This window comes from Rhinoraja longicauda, chromosome 25 (genome assembly GCF_053455715.1).
Source record: "Rhinoraja longicauda isolate Sanriku21f chromosome 25, sRhiLon1.1, whole genome shotgun sequence".
NCBI classification, from domain to species: domain Eukaryota; kingdom Metazoa; phylum Chordata; class Chondrichthyes; order Rajiformes; family Arhynchobatidae; genus Rhinoraja; species Rhinoraja longicauda.
Genome location: NC_135977.1, coordinates 5713584 through 5738124, shown reverse-complemented (window position 1 = coordinate 5738124; position 24541 = coordinate 5713584). Strand labels below are relative to the sequence as shown.

At 44.4% G+C, this 24541-nt stretch overlaps 1 protein-coding gene across 1 annotated transcript in view; it reads right to left on the bottom strand.

The window, feature by feature from the left end:
• Window positions 1–24541, bottom strand: part of ube3b (ubiquitin protein ligase E3B) — a 54309-nt gene that overhangs the window by 28580 nt on the left and 1188 nt on the right. The window contains exons 2-12 of the mRNA XM_078421323.1: window positions 21949–22113; window positions 17598–17695; window positions 15162–15330; window positions 13033–13153; window positions 10767–10826; window positions 8261–8365; window positions 7201–7297; window positions 4324–4409; window positions 2879–2961; window positions 1653–1758; window positions 1170–1290 (exon numbers count right to left, since the gene is read on the bottom strand). Of these exons, the coding sequence (XP_078277449.1) occupies window positions 1170–1290; window positions 1653–1758; window positions 2879–2961; window positions 4324–4409; window positions 7201–7297; window positions 8261–8365; window positions 10767–10826; window positions 13033–13153; window positions 15162–15322 (940 nt within the window). The 5' untranslated portion in view covers window positions 15323–15330; window positions 17598–17695; window positions 21949–22113. The remainder of the gene's footprint in view (window positions 1–1169; window positions 1291–1652; window positions 1759–2878; window positions 2962–4323; window positions 4410–7200; window positions 7298–8260; window positions 8366–10766; window positions 10827–13032; window positions 13154–15161; window positions 15331–17597; window positions 17696–21948; window positions 22114–24541) is intronic.

The window sequence follows — 24541 nt, the reverse complement described above, 5'->3', positions numbered from 1 at the left end:
AGGGATGTTGTCCAAAATGTGTCCACACTGTGTAACTCTATCTTAACAAGATCTTCTAATCTTAACAAGATTAACAAAGACATAGAAATCATAGGTCCTTACAAATTAGACTCCTGCTTTTTAGTTCCTCCCGATCATTTATTTTCTTTAACAGCACATTAAAAACTTGAGTCCAGATATTCTCACATTTCATAGAAACATAGAAAATAGGTGCAGGAAGAGGCCATTTGGCCCTTCAAGTCAGCACCGCCATTCATTGTGATCGTGGCTGATCATCCACAATCAGTAACCCGTGCCTGCCTTCTCCCCATATCCCTTGATTTCGCTAGCCCCTAGAGCTCTATCTAACTCTCTTTTAAATTCGTCCGGTGAATTGGCCTCCACTGCCTTCTGTGGCAGAGAATTCCACAAATTCACAATTCTCTGGCCCCTGGTTCTGGACTCGCCCAACATTGGGAAAAAATTTCCTGCATCTAGCTTGTCCAGTCCTTTCATAATTTTATACCTCTCTATATAAGATCCCCTCTCATCCTTCTAAACTCCAGTGAATACAAGCCCAGTCTTTCCAATCTTTCCTCATATGACAGTCCCGCCATCCCGGGGATTAACCTGGTGAACCTACGCTGCACTGCCTCAATAGACAATAGACAATAGGTGCAGGAGGAGGCCATTCGGCCCTTCGAGCCAGCACCGCCATTCAATGTGATCATGGCTGATCATTCTCAATCAGTACCCCGTTCCTGCCTTCTCCCCATACCCTCTGACTCCGCTATCCTTAAGAGCTCTACCCAGCTCTCTCTTGAATGCATTCGGAGAATTGGCCTCCACTGCCTTCTGAGGCAGAGAATTCCACAGATTCACAACTCTCTGACTGAAAAAGTTTTTCCTCATCTCAGTTCTAAATGGCCTACCCCTTATTTTTAAACTGTGGCCCCTTGTTCTGGACTCCCCTCAATAGCAAGGGATGTCCTTCCTCAAATTAGGAGACCATAACTGGTGATTTCAGAACCGAGTGAACGGGATGGTGCCCAGGAGTTGGGCATTGGGGTGCTTGGCTTTCTTCACAGGTTTTGCACGCATAACATAAAACAAAGACTTCTTTTGCAAAATTAAAGTAACATTTGAAAGCGTGACCTTGAGCAAGCAGACAGAGTGGAGCACTGACTCACCCAGCAGACAAAGTGTATGGCTTCCTTCCAAGCACACACAGATATCACTGCACTGCTCGTCCCGACTTAAAAACAGGATGAATTTTCTCAGCAGCTCGTGGGAATGGACCATCGACATGCACTACACAAAGAGATATAATTCAGACCTGGTGAGAACCGCGGGTGCATCTGGAGATAGGGACGATGTGGCGCAACAATGTATTTAGGCATTTTCACAACGCACCACGTTCTCCTCGGCCCATCTCCACGGACTATTATCCCAAAATGATCGCAGTCCAGTTTATTTAGAATAACCGATCCGTTTATATCCTGTCAGAGAAATGCTCTGGACGAACTTTAGAGCCGAAGGAATCTATTACTAATTCCAGGAAGACCTGGAAAGATAATTCTTCTCGGGGAAAGTGCAATGGAGGGACAAGGCGTCGGTAGAGACGCAAACGGACACAAATTATGTGCAGAGATTTCCTTGTGAGCGTTCTTTACCTCGGGTACTATGGTGGAGAGATGCATCACCAGTGCTGGGACTGACATGATGTGCAGCAGGAAGGAACGGAGCAGGTTATCCGAGAAGTGTGCGGCAATCATTGGTCTGGTGAAAAAGATAAACTATGAGCGCAAGAAAATTTAGTTCAGTCGACAAATGACAACAATATCATGGCCTTCGGGATATTCTGGAGTTTTTTTAATTCATTTTCCAAGCCACCATTCCCACCTGAGGAAAGAACAACACAGTCATATGTAAGAGTTATGTGGTTTTAGTTTAGAGATACTTTCAACTACAGTGCGGAAACAGGCCCCTCAGCCCACCAAGAAGCCAATTAACCTACAAACCCTTGCTTTCCCTCCCTCTCCTTCCCTCCCCCACCTTAGTTCTCCACCTTGGTCTTCCTGATTAATTTTACTGATTGTCACCTTCCCCTCAGCTAACAATGAACCATATCTCTAGTGTCCCTCTCCCCTGACTCTCAGTCTGAAAAAAAGTCTCAACCCAAAACGTCACCCATTCCTTCTCTCCAGAGATACTGCCTGCCCTGCTGAGTTACTCCAGCATTTTGTGTCTATCTTCAGTGTAAACCAGCATCTGCAGTTCCTTCCTACATCATTCGTGTTCATCAGTCTTAAGCAAGGTCATATCATATCATATATCATATCATATATATACAGCGCGGAAACAGGCCTTTTCGGCCCACCAAGTCCGCGCCGCCCAGCGATCCCCGCACACTAACACTATCCTACACCCACTAGGGACAATTTTTTACATTTACCCAGTCAATTAGCCTACATACCTGTACGTCTTTGGAGTGTGGGAGGAAACCGAAGATCTCGGAGAAAACCCACGCAGGTCACGGGGAGGACGTACAAACTCCTTACAGTGCAGCGCCCGTAGTCAGGATCGAACCTGAGTCTCCGGCGCTGCATTCGCTGTAAAGCAGCAACTCTACCGCTGCGCCACCGTGCACACATGACCTGCCCTCCCCAGATACTGTTTGACCACTTAGCTCCTTTATTATTGCATCGTTTTTGTAACTTCTTGAAGTTGCAATTCCGCATCACTTAAGTTTACTTCTCATATAGGTCTTGCCGGTATCTTTAAGGAAACTTTTCAGCGAATTGTTGAATCATTTCCAAATGTGGATTCACAGCAAGATATGGAAATACTAAAATGTTTGCACCAGAGAATATGATGTTTGCTCAGCAAGTTTTCTTACCGTAATGCAATGGTGAAAATGGCTGTAAGAGTGGGTTTGGACAGAGCTGGTTTGGATCTTGCCAGTCCATTCGTTAACAATATCTAGGGATAAATAAACTTAATGTTCATCTCTAACAAAAAAAGGTAAATATTCACTACACCACATCTGAATGGAATACACTGTAAAATTGCACCTCAATCATTCATACATTGCCCGATTTCAGCCCAATGGTCCAATTTTTGCTCAATAAACACCAGCAAGGTTTGTAGGGATATATCTTGGTCATTAGGCATTGTGGCATAACAAAATATATTGTCCCGCAAGAGGGAAGTGGGCGTTTCCCTTTGGGGTCATGGCCCATGTCTTGTTGAAAAACTAATTTCACTTCTGTAATTTTCCAATTAATTTCCTATTGAAATGTTCCCACCTAGTGATGGCTCATTGATCAGACATCCAGCCTACAAAGAGAAGATAGACACAAAGTGCTGGAGTAGCTCAGCAGGTCAGGCAGCATCTCTGGAGAAAAAGGGATGGGTGATGTTTCGGGTCGAGACCCTTTTTCAGACTGGAGTCTTCCAACCCAAAACATCACCCATCCTTTTTCTTCAAAACTGCTGGAATCTTCAGTCTGAAGAAGGGTTCTGACCCAAAACGTCACCCATATTTTTTCTCCAAAGCTGCTGGAGTCTTCAGTCTGAAGAAGGGTTTACTAGGTTTACTAGGTTAATTCCCGGAATGGCGGGACTGTCATATGTTGAAAGACTGGAGCGACTAGGCTTGTATACACTGGAATTTAGAAGGGTGAGAGGAGATCTTATCGAAACGTATAAGATTATTAAGGGGTTGGACACGTTTTAGAGGCAGGAAACATGTTCCCAATGTTGGGGGAGTCCAGAACAAGGGGCCACAGTTTAAGAATAAGGGGTAGGCCATTTAGAACGGAGATGAGGAAAAACTTTTTCAGTCAGAGTTGTGAATCTGTGGAATTCTCTGCCTCAGAAGGCAGTGGAGGCCAATTCTCCGAATGCATTCAAGAGAGAGCTGGGTAGAGCTCTTAAGGATAGTGGAGTCAGGGGGTATGGGGAGAAGGCAGGAACGGGGTACTGATTGAGAATGATCAGCCATGATCACATTGGATGGCGGTGCTGGCTCGAAGGGCCGAATGGCCTCCTCCTGCACCTATTGTCTATAAGGGTTCTGACCCAAAACGTCACCCATACTTTTTCTCCAAAGCTGCTGGAGTCTTCAGTCTGAAGAAGGGTTCTGACCCAAAACGTCACCCATACTTTTTCTCCAGAGACGCTGCCTGACCTGCCTGAGTTACTCCAGAGCTTTGTGTCTGTCTTTGTTATAAACCAGCATCTGCGGTACCTTCCTATGCAAAAAGAAGACAATCCCAAACTAACCATTTATCAGGCACATGGAACTTTTAAACACAATGTTTGTTTGATTTTTGGACATACCTGTAGCACTGTGTAATAACCCTTTTGATTGAGATGCCCCATGATGTTCGCACAGATATGGTTCATGGCAGGTCGCAGGGCTTCGCCTGTCAGGAAATATCAACGGGATCAGTAACACGAGATCATCAAGTTCAATACATTTAGCCCAAAGAACGACATTTCCAAGCAGCCAAATGGTGAACATTCGTCATTCTGTTTTCCAGAAACATGCATGTGAAGGATCTAAACACAAAGTGCTGGAGGAACTCAGCGGGTCAGGCAGCGTCTGTTAAGGGAATGGGCAGGCGACATTTCAGGTCGCAATCCTTCTACAGACTCAGAAAAGTCCGAATATGAATCTGAGCCCCAAAACGTCACCTGTCCATTCTCTCCTCGGATGTTACCTGTCCAATCCCACCTTAGATGCTGCCTGACCCCACGAGTTCCTCCAGCATTTTGCGCTTTCCTCAAGATTCCAGCATCTGCAGTTCCTTGTGTCCCCTTATAAATGATCTGATGCATTTATATTGAATTAATCTAAGTAGCTAAGTGTACAGCATTTTGCGCACGGTTCAACTACATACTTGTGTTTCGTTTAGTTTAGAGGTACAGCCCTTCGGCCCACTGTCCAGCCATTCCCAAACACTAACGCCATCCTACACACGCTCGGGACAGTTTACAATGTTTACCGAGCCAGTTAACCTACAAATCTGTGCGTCTTTGGAGTGTGGGAGGAAACCGGAGCTCCCGGAGAAAACCCACACGGGTCATGGGGAGAACGTACAGACTCCACACAGACAGTACCCGAATTCAGGATCGAACCCACGTCTCTAGCACCGTAAGACAGCAACTCTACCGCTGTGCCACCGTGTCACGTGAATTAGGTGAAGTGATTATCGAGGCATTAAAATGACCCAAATACCATCGGAAAGAAGGGATGGAAGTGGAAATTTCAAATAGAATCCTCACTGCTGATTCTTCCCGAGTGACCTCTGCTGGGATTGTTTGTGTGGGCACGAGATAAAAAGAGTATTCAACTCAGATTGGATCTGCTTTGCGATTTCACACGTTGCTGACATTACCTGTTGAGGTTCAAACATGAAAAATTATGAATAAAAATAGAAAATCTTGGAAATGCCCGGAAGGTCGGGCAGCATCTGAGGAAACGAGAGCGTTAAAATTGCAGCTCGATGACCTTTCAGTAAAATATTGATTTAAATTGCTAACTCTTCCTCTCTCCACAGATGTTGCTTGACCTGCTAAAGATGTTTAATGCTTTCTGTTTCAATTGCTAATTTCCTGCATGAGCAATATTTAGCCTGTAAATAAATAGCACTTGGATAAAGCACAAGATGTCGGATGCCTGTAGAACTGTAAGCCAGCACGAATCAGTAGTTTCAAAAGACCAACTAGACAGTGGCCCTGACCTCCCATCTGCCTCATTGGAGATCCTCAGACTATCTTTAATCGGACTTTATCTTGCACTATACGTTATTCCATTTATCCTGTATCTGTACACTGTGGACGGCTCGACTATAATCATGTATAGTCTTTCCGCTGTGTAGGTAGCACGCAACAAAAGCTGTTTGCTGTACCTTGGTACACGTGCCAATAAACTAAACTAAACTAAAAGAACAAAATTGGAGAAAAAATGTAAATGCTAAAACACTTGCATGTGAACAAGGGCAAACCTTTGTGTTCAACAAAAGTCATGTTGTTTCTTACTTTGCTAACAAAGAACAGAAGATAATGTTAACACTCAACTCTATTCCCACAGAACAAATTCCTGATTTCACTTCGGACGATTGAAAAACGTTTTGTGTAAAACACGCAACTCCTCAGAAATGTCAAAGCATGAATAAAATGAACAGTAAATCCCATCATCTTTTTTTTTGACATACATCGTGGAAACAGGCCCTTCGGCTCGCCGAGTCCACACCGACCAGCGATCGCCCGTACACTAGCTCTGTCCAACACACTGGGGACTTTTTACAGAAGCCAATTAACCTACAGACCAACACATCTTTGTAATGTGGCAGGAAACCGGAGCATCCGGAGAAAATTTCACGCGGTCACAGGGAGAGCGTACAAACACCGTACGGACAGCACCTTAGTCAGGATTCAATCCGGGTCTCTGGCGCTGTAAGGCAGCAACTCATATCACTGTGTTACTGTGTCACCCTTGCTGGTGAAACGTTACCCTGAGATACTGACATCAGCCCAATGGCTGAAAACGTGCAGATGTAAGATCCCAAGAGAAAGAGCAAGAGCAGAAATACTGAACTTACTGAAAATTAAATGGGAATTAATTACTTATACACTTACAGTTGAGTTTATTGCCACGTGTACCGAGGTACAGTGAAAAGCTTTTTGTCGCGTGTTATCCAGTCAGCGGAAAGACAATACATGATTCCAATCGAGCCATTTACAGTGTATAGATACACGATAAGGGAATAACGTTTAGTGCAAGGTAAAGTCAGCAAAGTACGATCAATGATAGTCCGAGGGTCACCAATGAGGTAGATAGTAGTTCAGGACCGCTCTCTGGTTGTGGTAGGATGGTTCAGTTGCCTGATAACAGTTGGGAAGCAACTGTCCCTGAATCTGGAGGTGTGCGTTTACACACTTCTGTACCTTTTGTCCGATGGGAGAGGGGAGAAGAAGGAATGGCCGGGGTGAGACTGGTCCTTGATGATGCTGCTGGCCTTGCCGAGGCAGCGTGAGGTATAAACGGAGTCAATGGAAGGGAGGTTGGTTTGTGTGATGGCCTGGGCTGCATCCACAATTCGCTGCAACTCATAGCTCAAACATTCACAGTATAGAATGCAGCAGATGAAAAATGATCTAACTTATATGAACAACTTGTTTCAGGGATGAACGGTGCCTTTTGCTACTTACCTTTCCCCTTCAGTATTTTCCAGTTTGAAGCTTCGGTGAATGTGATCAGCACCGTAAGATACAAGGTGATGAACTTAGAGTCCTGCAGAATATCTGGCTGTTAAAAGTAAAATTATTTCCAATTGTTAAACAAATCGCCAAGAAAAATAAAAGCCAAAGAATTCCTAATTTTTGGAACTGATTTCCAAGGGACAGTGCTTCAGATGACTTCAATGAAAAAAAATTGTTTAAATGTGTTGGCAATTATTTTAGCCACCGTTTCCATTCGCATTGGTTGTAAAATAGCAGCAGTCCGTGACACATCAATGCCTTAACTACAACGTTGTCCCTGAGAGTAGATTGCATGAGTGCACATTACGGACTGTGATCAAGAGGAACACTTTTAAGAAGAGCAGGAGCATTTGGCTCAGTGGACCAGAGATTACCAAGAGAAAGAAGAGGAAATAGTCCTCATTAAATGTTCTTGGTTACAGAATGAAATCCTACCAGTTTAGTTTAGTTTGGTTTAGAGATACAGCGCAGAAACAGGCCCTTTTGGCCCGTCGAGTCTGCGCCAACCAGCGATCTCTGTACACTAGAACGATCCTACACATTAGGGACAATTTTACTAATTTTACCGAAGCCAATTAAACTACAAACCTATACATCTTTGGAGTGTGAACAAACCGGAGCACTCGGGAGGGAAACCCACGCAGGTCACAACATAGACATAGAAAATAGGTGCAGGAGGAGGCCATTCAGCCCTTCGAGCCAGCACCGCCATTCATTGTGATCATGGCTGATCCTCCACACGGGGGGAACGTACAAGCTCCATACAGACAGTGCCCGTAGTCAGGATCAAAGCCGAGTATCTAGCGTTGTAAGGCAACAACGTTACCACCGGGCCAGTGGGCCGCTCCTTATTTAAGCTCAGTAATTTAAAAAGCACACACACAAGTGTGGGCAATTTGGGCCGAAGGGCCTGTTTTCACACTTGTATCACTTTATGACTCCGAGACGCTGATTCACATGCCCGCCTGTCCCTATAATTGGAGATATGAACTGAAAAGATTTACTTTACCTTCAGCTGCTTTAAAAACACACAGCAGATCCAGAGTAGGTCTTTCACTTGTTTGATCCACAGCAGGGTGAGATCTTTGGAAAGTGCTATTGAGACATACCATACCTGTGAATAATCGAACGGTCACAAGATGTAACACAGACGCTAGCACACGCTGGAATCTTGAGCAAAAAAAACAAACTGCTGGAGGAACTCAATGTCTGAGGAACTCAACGGACAATGATTCGGGTCTGGATCCTTCTTCAAAAAGGGAACAGAGGGGAGAGAGCTGTTTGAAAGGTGTGTGGGGGGAAAGGTAGGGCAAGAGCTGACGGGTAAAGGGTGGTAGAGGGGAGGGAGCTGATAGAAAGGTGTGAGGGGAAGGGCTGGGGCAAGGGTTGGCAAGTAATAGGAGGATCCAGGTAACGAGGGGTTGATTGGCAACAGTCAGGTGAGGGCGAGAGGGTGGAGACAGTCCCAAAGGCTGGGGGGTGATGATAAGTGAAGACAACAAAACTCTACAGATAATTCACTCCTCACCTACCATGCTTATCAGATTCCACCCATCTGCACACTTTATCCACTCATCACCACGTATCTCCACCCTTTTCTCCCCCACCTGATTCTTTTTCTTTTTCTTCCTCCCCATTGAGTGGGAATTTCTTTCGCCAGAGGGCGGTGAATCTGCGGAATTCATCGCCGCAGACGGCTGTGGAGGTCAAGTCATCGGGTATTTTTAATGTGGAGATTGATAGGTTCTTGCTTAGTGAGGGCGTCAAAGGCTACAGGGAGAAGGCAGGAGATTGGGGTTGAGAGGAAATAAAATAGATCAGCCATGATCAAATGGCAGAGTAGACTCGATGGGCAGAATGGCCTAATTCTGCTCCAATGTCTTATGATTCATAGTTCATAAGTGATAGAAGCAGAATTAGGCCTTTCGCCCATTAAGTCTACTCTGCCATTCAATCATGGCTGATCTATCTCTCCCTCCTAACCCAATTCTCCTGCCTTCTCCCCATAACCCCTGACACCCGTACCAATCAAGAATCTATCTATCTCTGCCTTAAAAATATCCACAGCCTTTTGTGGCAATAATTTCCACAGATTTAACACACACTGACTAGAGAAATTCCTCCTCACCCCCTTCCTAAAGAAAGTTTCTTTAATTCTGAGGCTATGACCTCTGATCCTAGGAATTAACAATCAACTCCTCCTTACCTGCATCCATTTCTAACTTGCCAGTTCTTGCCACACCTCTTTCATTCACCTCTTTCCACCAGCTTTTTTCCCTCTTGTCCAGTTTGAAAGAGGGGTGCCAAACCAAAATGCCGTCTGCCCATTTCCCTCTACAGGTGCTGCTTGACCTACTGAGTTCATCGAGCAGTTTGAATTTTGCTCTTAAAGTTTAATAGGTTTAAAAAAGGCAAATATAATCCTGCCAGAACAATCCTGCTTACATCTCGAGCACCTACTTTTTGGGGTACACAATATTCTATAAACCTGCATAATATGCTCCAGTGAATTAGAAAAAGGTCATAAATTACATGCACCATTCAGATGCTATTCTATATTCCTGTCGATAGTCTAGTTTAGTTTTAGTGCGGTTTATTATTGTGTTTAGTTTAGTTTAGATATACAGGGCAGAAACAGGCCATTCGATCCACTGAGTCCGCACCGACCAGCGATCCCCACACATTAACACTATCCTACACACACTAGGGACAATTTACACTTATACCAAGCCAATCAACCTACAAACCTGTACAGCACGGAGACAGGCCCTTCGGCCCACAGGGTCTTCGCCGACCAGCGATCTCTGCACATTAGCACTATCCTACATACACACTCGAGACAATATTTACATTTATCAAGCCAGTTAACATAGAAACATAGAAAATAGGTGCAGGAGTAGGCCATTCGGCCCTTCGAGCCTGCACCGCCATTCAATATGATCATGGCTGATCATCCAGCTCAGTAACCTGTACCTGCCTTCTCTCCATACCCCCTGATCCCTTTAGCCACAAGGGCCACATCTAACTCCCTCTTAAATATAGCCAATGAACTGGCCTCAACTACCTTCTGTGGCAGAGAATTCCACAGACTCACCACTCTCTGTGTGAGGAAAACCTACAAACCTGTACGTCTTTGGAGTGTGGGAGGAAACCGAAGATCTCAGAGAAAAGCCAGAGAACGTACACACTCTGTACAACCTGCACCTGTGGTCGGGATCGAACCCGGGTCTCTGGTGCTGCAAGGCAACAACTTTACCGTTTCACCACCAGGTACAGTGAAAAGCCTTTTGTTGCATGCTATCCAGTCAAAGAAAAGACTATACATTACAATCCAGCCGTCTACAGTGTAGATACAGCATATAGGATATAATATTTAGTGCAAGATATTACTGTAATTTTGGAAATTAGTGTAATTTTGCTCGTCTGTACAGCTGCTTTCCCCCAATACTTTTAAGCCATTAGAAATGCATAGAATGGGTAATACTTAACAGATTGGAAAACCAATACTCACTTACCTTGGGCTCATTCTCCACCTCCATGCTATTCAGGATACAGTTGCACAGCTTCTGAAGTCTCTGGAAAGGAGTAAAAAGTCATTACTGAAATAAACTAGGGAGAAGAGATAGAGGGAGAAGGTATGGCCATGACTGAGATAATAATGAGCAAAGAAGTTCTCGATTTCCACAAACTGATAAAGAAAGATTAATCACTAAAAAGATCCGCTTGGAAATGACTAGGTCACAGTTTGGAGGTTTGATAAAAGTCAGCCCACTCGCCTAAATTGGCCATAATTAGGGGAAATTCTTAAAGGATTGTACAGGCATGATGCAGGAAAATGTTCCCGAGGTTGGGAGAGTCCTGAACCCGGAGTCACAGTTTAAGAATAAAGGGTAGGCCGTTTAGAACTGAGACGAGGAAAAACTTTTTCACCCGGAGAGTTGTGAATCTGTGGAATTCTCCACCACAGAAGGCAGTGGAGGCCAATTCACTGGATGTATTCAAGAGAGAGTTAGATTTAGCTCTTAGGGCTAACGGAATCAAGGGATATGGGGAGAAAGCAGGAACGGGCTACTGATTTTGGATGATCAACCATGATCATATTGAATGGCGGTGCTGGCTCGAAGGTCCGAATTGCCTACTCCTGCACCTATTTTCCATGTTTCCACGTTTCTATGAATGGGTTAATTTCTTCAAACCTCCAAACTATGCCAAATTACGCCCAATTTTAGACAAACAAATGGCTTATGTGGCTATTTTAGAGAATAGTTAAGAAAACCACATCAGTCACATTTGGACTATGCTGGCGAAAGATCGAGGATGGGGGTAGATATTAGTTTAGTTTAGAGATACAGGAAACAGGTTCTTTGGCCCATCGAGTCTACACCCACCAGTGACCAAGGTGACAATAGACAATAGGTGCAGGAGTAGGCCATTCAGCCCTTCGAGCCAGCACCGCCATTCAATGCGATCATGGCTGATCATTCTCAATCAGTACCCCGTTCCTGCCTTCTCCCCATACCCCCTCACTCCGCTATCCTTAAGAGCTCTATCCAGCTCTCTCTTGAAAGCATCCAACGAACTGGCCTCCACTGCCTTCTGAGGCAGAGAATTCCACACCTTCACCACTCTCTGACTGAAAAAGTTCTTCCTCATCTCCGTTCTAAATGGCCTACCCCTTATTCTTAAACTGTGGCCCCTTGTTCTGGACTCCCCCAACATTGGGAACATGTTTCCTGCCTCTAATGTGTCCAATCCCCTAATTATCTTATATGTTTCAATAAGATCCCCCCTCATCCTTCTAAATTCCAGTGTATACAAGCCTAATTGCTCCAGCCTTTCAACATACGACAGTCCCGCCATTCTGGGAATTAACCTAGTGAACCTACGCTGCACACCCTCAATAGCAAGAATATCCTTCCTCAAATTTGGAGAACAAAACTGCACACAGTACTCCAGGTGCGGTCTCACCAGGGCCCGGTACAACTGTAGAAGGACCTCTTTGCTCCGATACTCAACTCCTCTTGTTATGAAGGCCAACATTCCATTGGCTTTCTTCACTGCCTGCTGTACCTGCATGCTTCCTTTCAGTGACTGATGCACTAGGACACCCAGATCTCGTTGAACATCCCCTCTTCCTAACTTGACACCATTCAGATAATAATCTGCCTTTCTATTCTTACTTCCAAAGTGAATAACCTCACACTTATCTACATTAAACTGCATCTGCCATGTATCCGCCCACTCACACAACCTGTCCAAGTCACCCTGCAGCCTTATTGCATCTTCCTCACAATTCACACTACCCCCCAGCTTAGTATCATCTGCAAATTTGCTAATGGTACTTTTAATCCCTTCATCTAAGTCATTAATGTATATCGTAAATAGCTGGGGTCCCAGCACTGAACCTTGCGGTACCCCACTGGTCACTGACTGCCATTCCGAAAGGGACCCATTTATCCCCACTCTTTGCTTTCTGACAACAAGGCATATGATCAGTAAACTATCAGTAAAATTAATCAGGGCAGTGAAACTAGTCAGAGAACTTGGGTGGGGGAGGGAGAGAGAGAGAGGGAAAGTTCTTCACAAACTTCAGATTAATTTTAATGAAAGTACTTAAATTGACATTTTGCGTGTGAAATTCCCCACCTCAATCTCCAGATTAAACCCTGGCCTCATTACAGACCCTCACAATAACATTCTGCAAAGACGTGAAGGACTCCAGTTCATTTGCCATCCTCATTTATGGCTATAGATTTGACAGCTACCAGCCTGTACAGTTACCTCTTTATCTTCTTTCACATGAAATACAAAGAGCAATTTCCTTGCGATTTTGAACACAACGAGCGCACTTCTCTTTAATGAATTAGATTCACTGATGTCAAAAAAATCATCGATTTCAAGTCTGCAAAGGAAACATTGCCTCATTAATCAACATTGATGGCATTTCAAAAAAGAAACTACAAAGTGACTTCAATTTTTTTAATTTTTTTTTAAAAGCCTAGATGAAAAGACCAAAGTCCATACAAAGCAGAGAAATGAGATATGTCAAGATAGTGATCATAAAAAAGTAAAAGAGCAAGGCAACAACACCGAAATAGCTTCACCATAACCATACATCTATATACTAAAACTCTCGTTTGTTATCTTGTTTATGACTGAACTTCAGCCAAAACGGTGCACGATAGCGCGACAATTTTAGGCCCACCATACTCACCATTGTCACTTTGGTGATAATGCAAGTAGTTTTATTGAAATTGGTGTTATATTTTTAAAGTTATTCACATTTTAAAGTTTAAAATGAGGGGAGGGGAGGAGGGAGGGGGAGTGGGGGAGAAGGGAGGGTTGAGGAGAGAGGGGGGGGGTGGGAGGGGGGGGTGCTGCACCAATGCAGGAGAGGTTTGGACCCAACGGGTCCACTTTGTCTAGTTATCTATAAAACATTGCCAGGTTGCATATAGAGTATTGAGTGCACATCTGGTCGCTTCAGTGCAGGAAAGGCATGGAGGCTTTGGCAAGGGGCGCAGAAAGAGTTAACCTGGATGCTGCCTGGTTTAGAGGGTATTAACTATGAGGAGAGGTTGGATAAACTTGGATTGTTTTCTCTATAACGCCAGAGGGTAAGTAGAGACCTGAATGAAATATAGAAAATTATGAGTGGGATACGGTGGCGCAGCGGTAGTTGCTGCCTTACAGCGCCGGAGACCCGGGTTCGATCCAGACTACAGGTGCTGTCTGTACGGAGCTCGTACATTCTCCGTGTGACCACATGGGTTTTCTCCGAGATCTTCGGTTTCCTCCCACACTCCAAAGACGTACAGGTATGTAGGTTTATTGGCTTGGTGTATGTGTAAATTGTCCCTCGCGTGTGCAGGGTAGTGTTTAATGTGTGGGGATCGCTGGTCGGTGCGGCCAGGTGGGCCGAAGAGCCTGTTTCCGCGCTGTGTCTCTAAACTAAACTAAAATTAGGGCAGACAAGTCAGAACCTTTTCCCCTGGGTGGAAACTTCAACTACTAGTGAGCATAGCGATACGGTCAGAGGGAGAAACTTTAAAGGATACGTGCAGGGTAAGTTTTTGTTTTATATATAGGAAGTAATAGGTAACCGGAACGTGTTGCCAAGGGTGGTGGTGGACACAGATACCAAAGTGGCATTTAGAAGCTTTTAGATAGGCACGTGAAAATGGCAGGCTTTGCCCTGGGCCCATCTCTCTTTTCCAGCTTCCCTTTCTTCCCTCTTCCCGCTCCCCATCCCACTACAATCAGTCTGAAGAAGGGTCCCAACCCAAAGCGTCGCCTATCCATTCCCTTCACAGATGCTGCCTGACCTGCTGAGCTCCTCCAGTGCATTGTGTTTTGATAAGGGAATAGTGTCCTTTAGTTGAATGATCTTAGACTGTGTGGAAGAGTTACAGTAAAACTCTTGTTAATCTGACGCACTCAGGAGTAGTGCCAGAGTAGTAGATATTCTGGATTATCCAGCGTTATTTTATCAATTCCAATTCATTTCTTTTTTTTTTTTTAAAGTTTCACAGTAACACCAATGAACGTGACGGATTTCAAGGGAAGCAGAACCAGCAATTTAAAAGACAGCACAAGAACCTGGGGCCCCAAATAGTGGTCGCTTAGCAGGGGGAAGGTTGAGGAGAAAGTGTAAAGATCGTCTAGTGAACCAGATGCTGAACGACTGGGATTTTCAAATGGATTGGAGGTTGTTGGAGTGTTACGGCGGGATTTGTTTTTAAGATCTTCGCCATTTTGATTTTTATCAGGAGTTCATTTTTCTAATACAGCATGCCACAATTATTTGTTATTGATTTATTTTTTTGCACAATGTTCTTTCTTTTAAATGACAGAATGCCGCGGTGAAAATTGTTTGAACATTTTTTTAAAGTTTTTTTAAAAAAATTGACCTGATTTTTCTAAGCAGCCGACACCTGCAGAGGTACCTCCTGGCCAAAGCTTGGATCACAATCGTTGCCTGCTCACGTTCCTTCTGCCCTTTCCTCTCCTCCCGAGCAGCCCGGGCCATGTCCAAGAACTCGGTCTTGGAGGTTTGTATCGCGCTAAACATTCTTGCTCCTACGCACAAGGTAACAGGAGAAATTATTGGTTTAAAAAAAAATTTACTTTGTTATCTTCTTTCAGTTCTGTGGCAAACAGCAACGCAAACTCAAGGCCAAGATTATTATCAATCCAAGATCACACGGTAACATTTGACTGTCTCCTGAATCCATGACTGTCTCCTAGTTTCCATGTAAATCCTGCCTATTCTTGGTGGGAGAAACGGCGTGGTTTAATAATACTATTGTAACTGTAATAGAAACATAGACATAGAAAATAGGTGCAGGAGTAGGCCATTCGGCCCTTCGAGCCTGCACCGCCATTCAATATGATCATGGCTGATCATCCAGCTCAGTAACCTGTACCTGCCTTCTCTCCATACCCCCTGATCCCTTTAGCCATAAGGGCCAATGCAATACAATAGAAAATCTAAACCTACACATTTATCAAATTGTATTGTAAAACCATACTGTTGCTCTCACCAAGAACACAGGAACTAGACGTACTTTCTCCTGTACCGACTGCCCCCCACACATAGCTCTACAGAAATGTGTGATCTACACATTACTGCAGCATGATCCATCGCAGTTCAAGTGGATTTAGCACGAGGTTTCACATACTGTCTAAATGCTTTCCCTAATTCTTACAGACAACACCTCGGCCAGAAAGCTGAACTGAACTTATTTAGGGACGGTACAGTGGTACAGCAGTAGAGTTGCTGCCACACAGCGCCAGAGACCCGGGTTCAATCCTGACTAATGGGTACTGTCTGTGCAGAGTTCGCACGTTCTCCCTGTCTCTGCGTGGGTTTATCTCCGGGTGCTCCAGTTTCCTTCCACATTCCAAAGACATGCAGGTTTGTAAGTTAATTGGCTTCTGTAAATGGTCTCTGATCTACAAGACAGAACTCGTGTATGGGGATCGGTGTAGACTCGATGGGCCTGTTTCCATCCCGTATCCCTGAAAGTTTGTTGAAAGTCTTATCCCCGTTAGTGGGAAACATCTGTTGAGATTCAACCCTATTTGGATCTTTTAGGGATGCAAAAATCCCAGCGCTTGACACTAAGCTTCAATGTTACAGCAGCTTACTATTAGGCAAGGCCCAGCAGCAATCTGCCTAGTCCACTTTACATGACTTATTATTTGCACAAGAATAAAAAAATACTGTGGATACTAAAAATCTGAAATTAAAACAAAAATAACACTATAACTGCACAGCAGATCTTGGAGCACATATGTAGAATTAATGTTTTACATAAATTGACCTCTCAACATATTTACAATGCTTATAGCTTTCATGCTTAATGTGACCTCCAGCTCCATCTTCCCACCATCCCGACCACCTTGAGTTTGGTTTGACTATAATTGTGTGGCATATCTGATCCGATTCTGTTTTTCACTGCTTGCTTTTCACTGTACCTCGGTACACGTGACAATAATAAAACTAAACCTAATCCCAGCTGCTTTGAGTGAGAGATCCCAAATGACAAGAGCTCTCCTATGACTCCACACTGAACATATCTTATCATCCCAGAAAACACAACACATCTGAAAATGCCTCAAGTTGTGCTTCTTCTGAATTGCTTGTTCAGACCATGTTGAATGCCACAGAATCTTGGTGTCCCACTTTATCACAGGTTTACTTCGTGGCTAGCAACCAGCTCTATCTGTTTCCAACTCTAAAATGCCTTCTTACATTTACATCACATGTACATTTTCATCCTCCTTTCTTTTAAAACACCTAAACTTTTTTCCACACCAGCTGCCTTCAAAGCTTTCTCAATTCCACAGCATAAAATATGCAATTCAATCAAAGCTTCCAACAAGTCCCACAGATAGATGCAATTGTCACATGTACAGTGAAATTCTTTGTTTTTGCGTACACAGTACACAAAAAAAGGCGCCACAAGGCACAGACTAAGTTACGAAATACCCTTAAATCTTGTTAATCGCGTCTTTGTCCCATATTATCTACTGCACCTATCCAGAACACAGACTTGCCACCCCTATCCAGAACACAGACTTGCCACCCCTATCCAGAACACAGACCTGCCACCCCCTCCTTCACCCTCTCCATTAAAATGGCCGCTCTTTTCAATTGCCTCACGGGCCGCATGCTTTTGTACATTTTGGATCTGGTTTCAGATTCCAGGGGGAAACAACAAGTATGACACATTTTTACACATCTTCTTACGGTTAGTTAAGTGGCAGGATTTTCAGAACTGCGAGTTCTTTCTTTGACAACCATGCAGAAAAAGAACTCTGATAATAAAAGGTCACCTTACCTGAATTGTAAAGAGCTTTCCAAGACTGGGTGCAAGTTCTTCAGACCGTGTGCATGGTCACGATGCACTCATTCAGGTACCAAGGGATCAGGACAGAACTGGTGATGGATACAAACAAACACAAATGCTCGGCATTACTTCAACTCCATCTTTACCAAACAAAATTGTTATCTACTCAGGTGGGAACATCGACATGCCGATGAAAGAACAAAGCATGCCAGAGAAGTTAGAAAAAGATTTTAACTGACACACAAGTAACGAGAAGAGATCAAAAATCTGACATTATTATGGCTGCAAGAGTACCATTTGGCTATTACAATAGGCATTTTGTACGAGTTTAAAAGATATGGGCAAAGTGAGTCAAGAAACATACAATTTTCAACATATTTCTATTTTGTTAATTCCACTACCCACTTTTAGTTTACTTTAGTTTAGAGATACAGCGCAGAAACAGGCCCTTCGGCCCACCGAGTCCACGCCAACTAGCGGTCGCTGCACATATGGGAGTATATATTTTGTATAGTGCACGAAATTCAAACATTCAAGTGAAACTGTGCAGCATACACATTGTAACTATTCAGACATTCAAGTGTTAACTGTGTAGCATGTGTACTCTTAGGCATTCCTCAGTTAGCCTGGCATTATTCCTCAGTTAGCAGTCCTTAGACCCCTTATTCAATATTTGGTCCTTAGACTTAATCCTTAGGCATTCCTACTTTGGTAACCTTTGACTTAGGCATTGCCTGTACACCATTATCTCTTTGCCTTGTCACATTTGAATGAAAGATAATGGTGGCAAGAGAAGAGATAAGGAAAGACATAGGCCTTGGGGTGATGGATGGATGTGAGGGATGGACTAGCAGGGAAATAAGGGAGGCGAAGTATGAAGGGATGTGAGCATTGAGATACAGATAAATTACTGAATGGGATTTAATGGTGACGGGACAGACGGGTGACTGCAAAGAAATGAATGACTGAAGAAAGGAGGTGGGTATGAGGTAATGTAAAGAAGATAAGGTTTGGAATAATCCTATAAACATAGACTGCCCGATGTACTAAGTGGGCAGTCAGGGCAGTCAGGCCGTTGACTTCCTGATTGTTCCAGCAAATAAAGGCTTATAACTTCTCGAAGAATTCTCCGTGTTGCCTGTCTTAATTTCGAAGCTGAAGAAAACCACGACACACACTAACATTATCCTAAACACTAGGGGCAATTTACAATTATACCAAGCCAATTAGCCTACAAACCTGTACGACTTTGGTATGTGGGAGGAAACTGGAGCACCCAGAAAAAAACAATGTGTTCACAGGGAGATTTATTCACAAAATGCTGGAGTAACTCAGCAGGTCAGGCAGCATCTCGGGAGAGAAGGAATGGGTGACGTTTCGGGTCGAGACCCTTCTTCAGACTGATGTCGGGGGTGGGACAAAGGAAGGATATAGGTGGAGACAGGAAGATAGAGGGAGATCTGGGAAGGAGGAGGGGAAGGGAGGGACAGAGGAGCTATCTGAAGTTGGAGAAGTCGACGTTCATACCACCGGGCCGCAAACTGCCCAGGCGAAATATGAGGTGCTGCTCCTCCAATTTCCGGCGGGCCTCACTATGGCACTGGAGGAGGCCCATGACAGAGAGGTCAGACTGGGAATGGGAGGGGGAGTTAAAGTGCTGGGCCACCGGGAGATCAGTTGCGTTAATGCGGACCGAGCGCAGGTGTTCAGCGAAGCGATCGCCGAGCCTGCGCTTGGTTTCGCCGATATAGATGAGTTGACATCTAGAGCAGCGGATGCAATAGATGAGGTTGGAGGAGGTGCAGGTGAACCTCTGTCTCACCTGGAAAGAATGTTTGGGTCCTTTGATGGAGTTGAGGGGGGAGGTAAAGGGACAGGTGTTGCATCTCGTGCGGTTGCAAGGGAAAGTGCCCGGGGTTAGGGTGGTTTGGGTAGGAAGGGACGAGTGGACCAGGGAGTTGCGGAGGGAACGGTCTCTGCGGAATGCAGAGAGGGGAGGGGATGGGAAGATATGGCCAGTGGTGGGGTCCTGTTGTAGGTGACGGAAATGTTGGTGGATGATATGCTACCAATGCAGTCGTCGATGTAGCGGAGGTAGAGTTCGGGGATGGGGCCAGTGTACGTCTGGAACAGCCCAAGTTCACAGGGAGAACGTGCAAACTCCGTACAGACAGCACCTGCAGTCAGGATCGAACACGGGTCTCTGGCACTGTAAGACTCTACCGCTGTGCCACCGTGCCACATCAGTTCTTATTGCTGCATTTTCCTAATTGTGATCTTTAGATTTTCTTTCTTAGTGTGACTAATCCTTCCTTAAACAACATAACTAAATAGGTTTCAATTACCATTTAGGATAATGTATTCCACATAATAACAACTCATTCCTTTTATGATGTTATTCTTCTGATACAAATCTTAAATTGTTATCCCTTGTTACCACTTAACCCGTGGGAATCATCTTCCATCACTTGAGAGTTTAAATGCTTTCACTATCACGTTTTCTTAGTTCCACCCCAGTCCGATGTCCAAATGAAACGACATCCTCTTATCTAATCAACATCACTATAAATCTCACGTAGACACAAAAAGCTGGAGTAACTCAGCGGGTCAGGCAGCATCTCGGGAGAGAAGGAATGGGTGATGTTTCGGGTCGAGACCCTCCTCACAACAGCAGGCCCTCGCTCTGACTCTCCCACAGCTCCAGGCCTCATTCGCCCACACCTGCAACGGACTCCAATTGCACTTCATCCAACGCCAGATTCACACCCTCAACAAACTCTTCCTTTCCTTCCTGGACTCCACAAAGGATCGAGAAGTCGGGTCTCGGCCCGAAACATCACCCATTCCTTCTCTCCCGAGATGCTGCCTGACCCGCTGAGTTATTCCAGTGTGTCTACCTTCGATTTAGACCAGCACCTGCAGGTTTTTTTCCTTCACTATAAATCTCATTACGCTTTTAAACAGTTGCAAAATCTCCTTGGATAAAGTAGTAAGAAACAAACTACTGGAAGAACTCTGCAGGACAGGTTGCCTCTGTGGAGAAAAATGGGCAGACAACATTTGGGATCGAGACTCATTAAATGTTTGCAGAGATTAAATTCAGAATAATGAGCTTGAATACAATTACAAGGCTGCAACTTTTGGTAGAGAATAATTATGCATTTAACTTTATTCGGATTTACTACAGTTTATGGTCATTTTATCTTCTGTGCATTTCCACGATTTTACGATCTCAAACTCACACTTTCATTAACGTTGGTGACCTCTTTGGTGACCCTCGTACTATCCTTGATCAGACTTTGTTGGCTTTACCTCGAACTAAACGTTATCCCCTTAACATGTATCTATCCACTGTAAATGGCTCGATTGCTATCATGTATTGTCTTTCTGCTGACTGGATAGCACGCAACAAAAGCTTTTCACTGTACCTCAGGACACATAGCGTCAAGAGTGATACAATGCGGAACCAGGCCCTTCGGCCCAACTTGCCCACACCGGCCAACATGTCCCAGCTACACTAGTCCTGCCTGCGTTTGGTCCATATCCCTCCAAACCTGTCCTATCCATGTATCTGTCCAACTGTTTCTAAAACATTGCGATAGTCCCAGCCTCACCTACCTCCTCTGGCAGCTTGTTCCATCCACCTGCCACCCTTTGTGTGAAAAAGTTACCCTTCAGATTCCTATTAAATCTTTTCCCCCTGCACATTAAACCTATGTCCTCTGGTCCTCGATTCCCCTACTCTGGGCAAGAGACTCTGTGAGTCTACCCGATCTATTCGTCTCATGATTTTATACACCGCTATAAGATCACCCCTCGTCATCCTGCGCTCCAAGGAATAGAGTCTCAGCCTCCTCAACCTCTCCCTATAGCTCAGACCCTCGAGTCCTGGCAACATCATCGTAAATCTTCTCTGTGCCCTTTCCAGCTTGACAACATCTTTCCTATAACACGGTGCCCAGAACTGAACACAATACTCTAAATGCAGTCTCACCAACGTCTTATACAACTGCAACATGACTTCCAAACTTCTACACTCAATGCTCTGACTGATGAAGGCCAATGTGCCAAACGCCTTTTTGACCACCTTATCTACCTGCGACTCGACCTGGAAAGGAACCATGCACCCCCACTCCTAGATCCCTCTGCTCTACAACATTCCCCAGAGCACTACCATTCACTATGTAGGTCCTGCCCATGTTAGACTTCCCAAGATGCAACACCTCACATTTCTCTGTATTAAACACGTGGTAATAAACTAAATTAAACTAAACGGTGATAACTTAATAAGCAGTGTGGGTGGCAGGGTGGAGAAAAAGACATTGAAATAGATTCTGCTCACCTCAATGAGTCCTGCCACAAGGATAGTTTTTTCCTCAGCGTCACTTTACATCTGAAAGCACTCTCTCTTCATGTTTAGCAAGACTCAAATCGTCCACTGCACCACTGGTTATCTGGATACCGAAAACAGATCGAAGCCAATCTGCCTCACGGTTTTTCTGAAATTCTAGTAACGACACAATTTACAAGAAATGTTTTCAAATATTTTCTAGACTTCCACATGAACTTTGACGTATTTAAAGTTTCACAGGTTATTTTTCGCAGTTGCTGTTCCGTTGTTCCAAATATCTGGCTTTCATCATTATGTTCTCATTAATTCTACATTTTCCTTGATCTGCATTCCCTTTATCCTGTTTTCACACCTTACGCATCCTTATCAATGCATCTCCCTCTCCCCTGACATCAGTCTGAAGAAGGGTCTCGACCTGAAACGCCACCCATTCCTTCTTTCCAGAGATGCTGCCTGTCCCGCTGAGTTACTCCAGCATTTTGTGCCTATTTTCGGTTTAAATTGACATCTGCAGTTCATTCCTACTCATTAAGTTGTATCTTGATGCAAGTATTTAATTAAAACATGTAATAGAAATAAATTCTATTATCGATACCAAGACTAGAGCACCCATCTTGGCTCGTTGCTTTCTCACAGACACCACACTGAATTCTAACTACAGTTTAAAGGACTCCTCAATCTGCCTAGGTCACCCATCAGTGATATTGGCTAGTGTAGGAAGTGACTGCATATGGTGGTTACACACCGAGGATAGACACAAAATGCTGGAGAAGGCAGCATCTCTGGAGAGGAATGGGTGACGTTTCAAGCCGAGACGTCTGAAGGGAATCGACCCAAAACGTCACCCATTCCTTCTCTCCAGTGATGTTGCCTGCCCTGCCGAGTTACTCCAGCATTTTGTGTCTATCTTCAGTGTCATATTGGCTTAGCTTGTTTTTTTTGTAAATATTTTTCTCTCCAGAAGTAGAGGGCATTTCTTGCTGGACATGTTTTCCTGCTCTCAAATTTGCAACTCCCCCATTCTTCAGTCTATGTTTCCACTCTCTAACTGCTCTGATTCACACACTCTCCAGATATAACCTTGTTACAATTGATCTCCATGGTCACCCTATCCAAGATAACAAACCCGCCTACACACAAAATGCTGGAGTAACGCAGCGGGTAAGGCAGCATCTCTGGAGAAAATAGTGACGTTTTGCGTCGAGACCGAAGGGTCATACCCAAGTGGTCTGAAGAACGCCAACTATCCCTTTTCTCAAGAGATGCTGACTGACCTGCTGAATTGCTCCAGCATTTTGTTTCTATCGTCTGTGTAAACTGGCATCTGCACTTCCTTCCTACACATAATAAAACCTTCTTGCAGCTTAACGCACTCTTTTTGCCTCCTTCCCAGTTCTGACAAAGCTTCCTTTGGGAACAGCTCCATCCAAGACCACAGGAAATTGCAGCGAGTTTTGGACGCAGCCCGGACCATCACACAAACAAACTTCCCTTCTATTGACTCCATTTATACCTCATGCTGCCTCGGCAAGGCCAGCAGCATAATCAAAGACGAGTCGCACCCCGGCCACTCTCTCTTCTCCCCTCTCCCATCAGGCAAAATGTACAGAAGTGTGCAAATGCACACATCCAGATTCAGGGGTAGTTTCTTCCCAGCCGTTATCAAGCAACTGAATCATCCTGCCACAGAGAGCAGTGCTGAACTACTATCTACCTCATTGGTGACCCTTGGACTATCCTTGATCGGACTTTGCTGGCTTTACCTTGCACGAAACGTTATTCCCTTATCACGTACCTGTACACTGTAAATGGCTCAATTTATAATCAGGTATTGTCTTTCCGCTAACTGGTATAGCACACAACAAAAGCTTTTCACTGTACCTCGGTACACGTGACAATAAACTTAATTGAACTCACACACTCTGCAATCCATACTCACAGAATCCCCACTCACTTAAACAAGCCACTCACGGCCTCACACTCCACAATTCCTACTCGGAATCCCCGCTCACTTACACAATCCACACACACTCGCACTCCACAATTCTTACACAGAATCCCCACTCACTCACACTCCACAATAATAATAATAACAATAAATTTTATTTGTCATTTGTAGGTTGGCACTGGGTCAACGGTACAATGAAATGTATTTGACAAGACAACGAGTCACCTCAGCAGTAATATTCCAAGGATAAATAAGATAAAAAATGACATTAGTAAGGTAAAAAGACAATATTAAAAATAGTTAAAAAGACAATATTAAAAATAATCAACATATATGATGTGAAATGTGTTTATGAGTTCAGAAGCCTGATGGCCTGATGGTAGAAACTGTTCTTAAGTCTGGTGGTACACGCAACCATACTCCTGTATCGTCTGCCTGACGGTAACAAGGAGAACAGCCTGCGTGCTGGGTGGCTGCGGTCCTTGATGATGCTGCGTGCCTTCCGCAGGCACCGCCGGTAGAAAATGTCCTGAATGGCCGGGAGACAGTTGCCAGTGATGTGCTGTGCCGTCTTCACCACTCTCTGCAGTGATTTGTGGCTGTGGGCAGAACAGTTCCCGTACCAGACTGTAATGC